Here is an 8,003-nt window from a genome sequence, read left to right as displayed (position 1 = left end):
TATTGACAAGGTATGCTCAATTCGAGTTCACTATGTGTGCATCAATATTCCTTTAGTAGCGAAATTTTAATTTAATTTTTTCAACCTGTATTCCATTACCATAATTTTAGTTTCAAGTTATCATGCATCAATATGCAAAAATACATTTTTGCCTTAATGTTTTTTGTCTGTTTGTTAGGCTGATTGGACAAACAGAATTCATGACAACTGTTACCTGGCTGCCCCAAGTGAAACACATCAGACTACAGCCTACACTTCCATTGGTTGGCTCACCATAAGTATGCTAAGTTTCCTTCCTTGTGAATGTCATAGGGGGTGTTATTTCTGCTGGCATTGTTGATGGAGGTGTTGGTGCTGTCTCAGCTGTAATGTGGAAGTGCCAGTTTAAAATGATTTCCCTTTTAGATGTTTAAGTCCTGTTGTTGATAATCTTGTTTATGCTTGTAACAAACTATTTTTTTCCCTAGGCTTGTACATGCACATGTGTAATCTATGTGAAGCATGGAATCTATGGCCAACATTGCTAACATCCAGTATTTTTACATTTTGCAAATGTTTACGTATCACTGACATTTGTTCATTGGTGGCAGCAATTTCCTTGTTCACCCATGGCCATGACATTAAGTCTGGTATATTCAGCACAAAAAATGTGTGTGTTTCAGCTGTTCTAAGAACTTTGTTTTTTAATTCCAGTTTTGCTTTGTAAGTTTCCTTTTTGTTTATACCATTTGGTGCCCTACAGAGACAAAATCATTACACCTTCAGACCACAAGTGATTACAAATTATGGACACAGATGCACCAAGCTTTATGAAGCAATTTCATTTACCACGGGCTGTTTGTTAAGAAGAGGAGCAGATCCATGTCAATGGCCATCTGTCACTACAGTTATGCCATTCCTCTGCTCAAGACACATACTGCTTTTAGATAATACACTTGTATAGTTATTAACAACAGCAACAACATGTACAGTTTTTGCAACCATACTTTCACAGTTTTTGTCATTTTCAAGTCTAGCACTTCAGATTTATTAGAATCTAAGATATTGTCATGTTCCTGGGATTTGCCTACTGTATTCTTTAGGAAACAAAATCAGGTTCATCATTTTGAGAATTATTTTTTTTTTTTTTTTTTCATTCAAATCTGATGACATTCCTCACACTGACACTCCATACATGGTCATTGGTTTAATCATGCTTTGAAGAATCAGCCGTTTCTAAAAATCTCAAGTTACCAGTATTTTTCATTCCTAAATCTAATTTTTACCAAAATACAATTTCCATGTTGTGTAAAGCACATCATGAGGTTCTTAGTTCATCCAGGTATTGAAAGCTGACTCCTACACATTTTTCATACAGCCAGAAGTTGCTCTGTGTACACATCAGTCGCTTCATCACTTTTATACACTTCCTACAATATTGCTATGCAGAGAAAGTATATTTTGTGCTACGCATTGGTTACATGTCTACATCTACATCGTTACTCTGCAAGTCACACTTAAGTGCCTGGCAGAGGGTTCATCGAACCATTTTCATACTACTTCTCTACCATTCCACTCTATAATGGCGCATGGGAAAAGGAACACCTAATTTTTTCTGTCCAAGCTCTGATTTCTCTAATTTTATTATGATGATCATTTCACCCTACGTAGGTGGGTGTCAACAAAATATTTTCTCATTCGGAAGAGACAGTTGGTGATTGAAATTTCATAAATAGATCTCGCCGCAAAGAGAACCACCTTTGTTTCAGTTAGTGCCACCCCAACTCACATATCAGTGACACTCTGACCCCTATTGTGCAATAACACAAATTGAGCTGTCCCTTGCACTTTTTTGATGTCCTCTTTCAATCTGACCTGGCAAGCATCCCACAATGCACAGCAATATCCCAGCAGAGGATGTACAAGTGTAATGTAGGCTGTCTCTTTAGTGGGTTTGTCGCATCTTCTAAGTGTTCTGCCAACAAAGCACAGTCTGTTTTGCCTTCCCCACAATATTATCTATGAGGTCTTTCCAATTTAAGTTGCTCATAATTGTAATTCATAGGTATTTAGTTGAATTGGCAGCCCTTAGATTTGTGCGATTTATTGTATACCCAAAATTTATTGGATTTCTTTTAGTACACATGTGGATGACTTCGCACTTTTCTTTGTTTAGTGCCAACTACCACTTTTCACATCATACAGAAATTCTCTCTAGATCATTTTGTAATTGGAATTGATCATCTGATGATTTTAGTAGAGGGTAAATTACAGCATCATCTGCAAACAATCGAAGGGGGCTGCTCAGATTATCACCTAGATCATTTATGTAAACGGCAGAGGGCCTATGACACTACCTTGCAGAAAAATTCTGTTCCACTCGACGATTTACCATCTATCACTACAAACTGTGATCTCTCTGAGAGGAAATCACAAATCCAGTCACACAACTGAGATGATACTCCATATGCACGCAGTTTGATTAATAGTCACTTGTGAGGAATGGTACCAAAAGCCTTCTGGAAATCTAGGAATATGGAATCAATCTGGATCCCTTGTCAACAGCACTCATTACTTCGTGGGAATAAAGAGCTAGCTGTGTTGCACAAGAACAATATTTTCTGAATGTGTTGGTTATGTATCAATAAGTCATTTTCTTCAAGGGGATTCATAATGTTTGAGTACAGTATATGCTCCAAAATCCTACTGCAAATTGAGGTCAGTGATATGGGTCTGTAATTCAATGGGTTACTCCTATTTCCTTTCTTGAATATTGGTGTGACCTGTGCTACTTCCCAGCCTTTAGGAACAGACCTTTCATCAAGTGAGCAGTTGTACAAGATTGCTAAGAAAGGTGCTATTGTGTCTGCATACTCTGAAAAGAACCTGATTGGTATACCATGTGGACAGGAAGACTTGCCTTTCTTAAGTGGTTTGAGTTGTTTCGCAACACCTAAGATATCTACTTTTAAGTCACTCATGCTAACAGATGTTCTGGTTTTGAATTCTAGAATTTTTACTACTTCTTTCGTGAAGGAATTACGGAAAACTGTATTTAATAACTCTGCTTTAGTGGCACCATCATCGGTAACATTTCCATTGCTATTGCGCAGTGATGGTATTGACTTTTTTTTTTTTACCACTGGTGTACTTTACATATGACTACAATCTCTTTGGGTTTTCTACCATATTTTGGGACAATGTTTCATTGTGGAAACTACTAAAAGCATCTTGCACTGATGTCCGCACTAAATTTCGAGTTTCCATGAAACACAGCCTAGGGAAAAAACTACTTGTAAAAACATTTATATCACATGTATTTACTTCTTTACAGGTAGATGCAGCATCTGCAAGAAGTCTGAAGTTGCAATTACATTGCCTGCTAGGTCCTTAATGTACAAGATCAACAGCAAGAGCCCGAACACAGCTCCATGGAACATGCCTGAACTTACTTCTAAATCTCCATCCAAGAGCAAAGATCAATGAGCAATATGCAATGAACTGCAGCTGGTGATATTAACTTTTGTCAGGGGCCCCTTTAACAGCTGAAGAGTTCATAGAATCTGTATGTTTTATTTTGATTTTTTTATGCCACTTTTAAGCTGATTTATAGGCATCAGTGCCTAAACATTGACAACATTGTAAAATTTCTGCTGAACTTCATTTCATTATTATGAAACCTGGAGCTTCATAATACCCACATTTGTTCCACTAGCATAAAAAAATTCAAGTGAGTACTTTTGTTTGAGTACAGTACAGATGTCAATGTGCAGGAAGCAATACTCTTTGCAACTACAGGAATGTCACAAGGCAATATCTTTTAGTATTGAAAATTGTGTTTTTCTGGAATATGCTACTTAGAACAGGGAGATTGATATGTGTTTAGTGAGTCACAAATCCCTCATATCTGATTGCTTATTTTAACAAATGCAATACAAAGAAATATGGTGTTTATGCCTTTATTATGTGACATGCAAACTTCCTTTTTATTATTAAAAATTCCATAACAGTACAATTTATAAATACATGCATGACAGTATATTGTTAAAAGGCTTAAAATATGTAGTGAAATTTGTGTTTCCTGTTTGTGTGAATCCATGATTCAATTTAATGACAAATATTCTACAGAGCATAAATAAACTAAGGTCTTTACTGCATACTAACTTATGGCTTTCTGAACAACCAAGAAAAAGAAGTACATGTCCAAATCTTCATTTAAATATTTTTTATGGTGTATTCTAAAGCTCATAATGTTCTCTTTCCTCATCCCCATGTTGGCTTAGGTTCTTTAAATCTTTCATCTTGATCCACACTTGGTGGTGGTATGGCAATGTTTATAAATTTATTTTCTTCTAACTGCTTATCAATCCAGTCTCTGAAATAGGATAAGCTGGCATAGACTGCTGGTGTCCTGCTGCCTCCACAGCCGATGCCCCACGACACGATACCAACCTGAACATAGCGTCCGTCGTCGTCGGTGATGGGGCACATGAGTGGGCCACCACCATCCCCCTGCAACAAAGGGATTTGCTACTTTACTGATTGGCACATACTCTAAGCAGAGGGCTAAATCATTAATATACTCATAAAATGTAGTACTCTCGAAGTATCTTCTCTAAATGAAAATTAGGACTGCAACATGTTCTACATCTTGAAGGAACTCCTCACTGCAGATCAATTGGAATGAAAGTAAATCTAATCTAATCTAATCTAAATCATGTTGCGGCACACCTCAGTCCACCAGGGGACAAGGACATGACAAAGTGCAGATTAAGTGCAAGGTATGGAACTTTCTGTGATGGTAAGGATAACATTTATACGGTACTCTACCTGGTCATCATAACTGGGGAAATGCTGTTCATTAAAGGTCACTAGGGAGGAATAAAGCCTCCAGTCAGTATTAGAAGACTGTGAATTAGGTTTACACACATGTGGGGTACGAGTGAGCAAACTCATAGTGCTCAGAAAATGGTTGCTTGAGTACATTTCAGAGACAATGGACCACTCAACCAACAGGCAAGTATGTCAGTGCAAGTCCAAATGGAAGAAAAGAGGTCCAAATGGAAGAAAAGAGGTCCAAATGGAAGAAAAGAGGTCCTGTGTGTGTGTGTGTGTGTGTGTGTGTGTAGACTGAAAGGAATGTGGGTGCTCCAGTGTTAAGAAGTTGAGTTGATTTAGAAGGTCACCAAACTGATAGGGCACCAAACTGATAGGTTCTGAGAGAGCCCCAAAGGGGATAGTGTGCATTAAAGTCACCAAACAGTGAAAAATGAGTGAGGGAACTGACCAATAAACTGGAGTATGTACCGATGATAGCAAATGACTGGAGGATGCAAAGAGAAAAGATAAAGTGAGGAAGAATAATACGAACTGCAACAGCTTACAGTTGGGTGTTCAATGAGCTGGTTTGGCTATGGTTGTCATACCAGGTGAGCAGTGTGGTTCCCCATGAGATGGAATTCCATCTTTGGGGGGAGGGGTCAAACCAGATCGGAAAGAAATGCAAGACGTCAAAGTGGTTCTGAAGACACAATTTTGTTTCTTGGAGGAAGGAAACAAATGGACATTGCAATTCCAAGAGCAGCCATAATTCCTCATTGTGGGATCTAATGTTGCAAACATTTGATTGGAGGAGAGTCATGGAGGGAATGGGGAGGAGGGAGCAAATGAAGGGTAGCCACATCAGCTGCTACTGAGTACCAGCCTTTGAAGACTCACTGCTATGGTGTGCATAGGCTAGAGGATCCTGTTCCACAAGATCTACAAAGGTGTCTGAATTCTCCCTGGGTTGGCGTGTGAATTCCAGGGCAGAAAAACAGTAGGTAGTGTGCACTGGTGAAATGTAGGTCAGCTGCTTGTGGGTATCAGGTGGCAACACCATTTAAGAGCATTTCTGAGTGGGGGGAGTGACTCATTTCTTAGAGCCTTTGCAGTTGGCGGATGAAGAATTTGATGTTTGTTAGCTCAAGGAATGTGAAAAGTGTTCGCAGGAGTATTCCTTCTGTCCTTTCTAGCCTTCCGGTTGTGTAGTACGTTGTTTTTGCAGCCGGGGCGAAGGTTTGGTGGCTTGTTGCACACTGTAGGAGAAGGAAACAAGGATGCTACCATGAACTGGGAAATTTTACCACTGCAGTGCTGAATTTGAAGTCACAAGTCTGTGTGGCCATGTCCTTTGTGGAGCAAGGCATAGCAAGAATGGTACTGTAAGTGCCAGATGGAAAAATGCAGGGCTTTCAACTAGCCAACAACTTACAAGTGACAGAGTAAGGTAAGGTTTCCTTCATCTGGAACTCCCAGACAGCCTGGTCATTGAGATACACAGGATATTCAAGGGATGAGGTGGCATGGTCACCATTACAATTGATACAGCGAGGAGAAAGAGGTGGGCAATCGCCCACAAATAACACATTTGGCCATGTTTTGACAGCACATGCAAGTGCGGTTGTAATGGTGGCACTGGTAGCAATTCATCAGGTTTGGAATGTATGGCTGGACCATGATATCATAGCCTGCCTTCATCTCCAATGAAAGCACTACTCAATGAAACTTGAGGAAAAGAGTGATGTAGGTACTAAGGATACATCAGTCTTTTTCATTACCTGATGGACTGCAGTGACACACTAATCAGAGAAGTAATTCAGGATTTCTTCCTCAGTCAGACCACCAAGTGGCTGACTGTCAATAACACCACACAAAGAATTGAACTTACAAAGGGCCTCAACACGAACAGGATGCCATGGAGGAGCAAAGCTGTAAGCAGTTATTGGGCTTGAAAGTCAAAATTGGTCTCCAGAAGCTAAGTCCTTTTATGTAAACAAGAGCACAATTTCACAGGGTCTGCATTGCATCAACACCTGTCTGAATAATAAGTGGATTAGCTGCAGCAAAGCACAGACCAGTATGGGGTAACGCACTGAACCAAGGTGCAGCTGGGAAAGTCTTTGAATCTTTAGCCTCATTCTGTTTAGGTTTAGTAGATGTATACAGATGATGACTGCATTATTGTGAAAAAAATCCCCACGACTGATAGCGTCTCCAATGGTGCGCTCCTTCAACTAGGATCTGCCCCATCTCAGAGGGAGGCTCACCTGCCTTATGTGATTGACTACATCTCCCAAACTCCTGACAGAGGACCAACTGTCAATTTGGGAAGGTAACAGCTCAGTCAGTCACCGCTCTGGCCCAGGCCTGTACAAGGGGGTACATGCAAACCCTACTTGTTGACCTTGGGCTGGGAATTGTGTGTTACCTAGTCACCTGTTACATGTCAAATGCAAGGTCTGGTCTTCAGGGCCATATAGGAGCGGTGGGGGTGGGGGGGGGGGGGGTGGGGGGGGGGGGGAGGTGGAAGAAGAAGAAGAAGAAGAAGAAGAAGAAGAATGGAGAAAGGATAGAAAATGCATGAAGAAAGAAAAGACAGATGAGGGACTGTTCTGATGCCAGGATACCTAAAGTTCAGAACACATTCCTAAAAAATATCCCAGACACATTCCCCAAGGGAGAGGAAGAAGAATAGGAGGAGGATAGATATGCAGCATGGAAAGGCAACAGGTGTTGCAAAGACTTAGGCCCTTTGGTAGCCAAACACAAACTCACCATAAAGTAGTGAGACAGTGGGAGGGGGGGAGTATATTGAATGTGATTCTTCCTCTAATTCTTGCACTTATGTCAAAATGATATATCAAAGTAAGTTACCATGAGGAAAAACAGCTACTGAAATTGCTCGAAAGAGGAAAAGTCTGAATTTTATGGAAAACCATTATGATTCTAACACAGTATAGAAAAGAATATTGCACCTCTTCTGATAGCAGTGTGCCAGAGGTCTCTGAAGGTGCAAAGTGTTCCTAATGATTGGAAAAAGTGTAAGACAACCCATTTTTAAGAAAAGATGTCCAACAAATGCACAAAACTGTAGGCCTGTATCTTCAACATCTGCCTGTGTGGAATTTTGGAATACTTTTTATGCTTGTGTATTTTAGCATTACTGGAGAATAGAAATCTCCTCTGTATGAATCAACACAAAT

The 8,003-nt window shown here is 39.9% G+C and overlaps 1 protein-coding gene across 1 annotated transcript in view; it reads right to left on the bottom strand.

Annotated features, from left to right (window-relative positions):
• Window positions 1-3,922: 3,922 nt before the first annotated feature.
• LOC124619661 overlaps window positions 3,923-8,003 on the bottom strand; it is an 86,881-nt gene continuing 82,800 nt past the window's right edge. The window contains exon 6 of the mRNA XM_047146191.1: window positions 3,923-4,491. Within this exon, the coding sequence (XP_047002147.1) occupies window positions 4,243-4,491 (249 nt within the window). The 3' untranslated portion in view covers window positions 3,923-4,242. The remainder of the gene's footprint in view (window positions 4,492-8,003) is intronic.

Source organism: Schistocerca americana, chromosome 6 (assembly GCF_021461395.2).
Source record: "Schistocerca americana isolate TAMUIC-IGC-003095 chromosome 6, iqSchAmer2.1, whole genome shotgun sequence".
NCBI lineage: Eukaryota > Metazoa > Arthropoda > Insecta > Orthoptera > Acrididae > Schistocerca > Schistocerca americana.
This window is presented reverse-complemented; position numbering and strand designations above follow the sequence as displayed.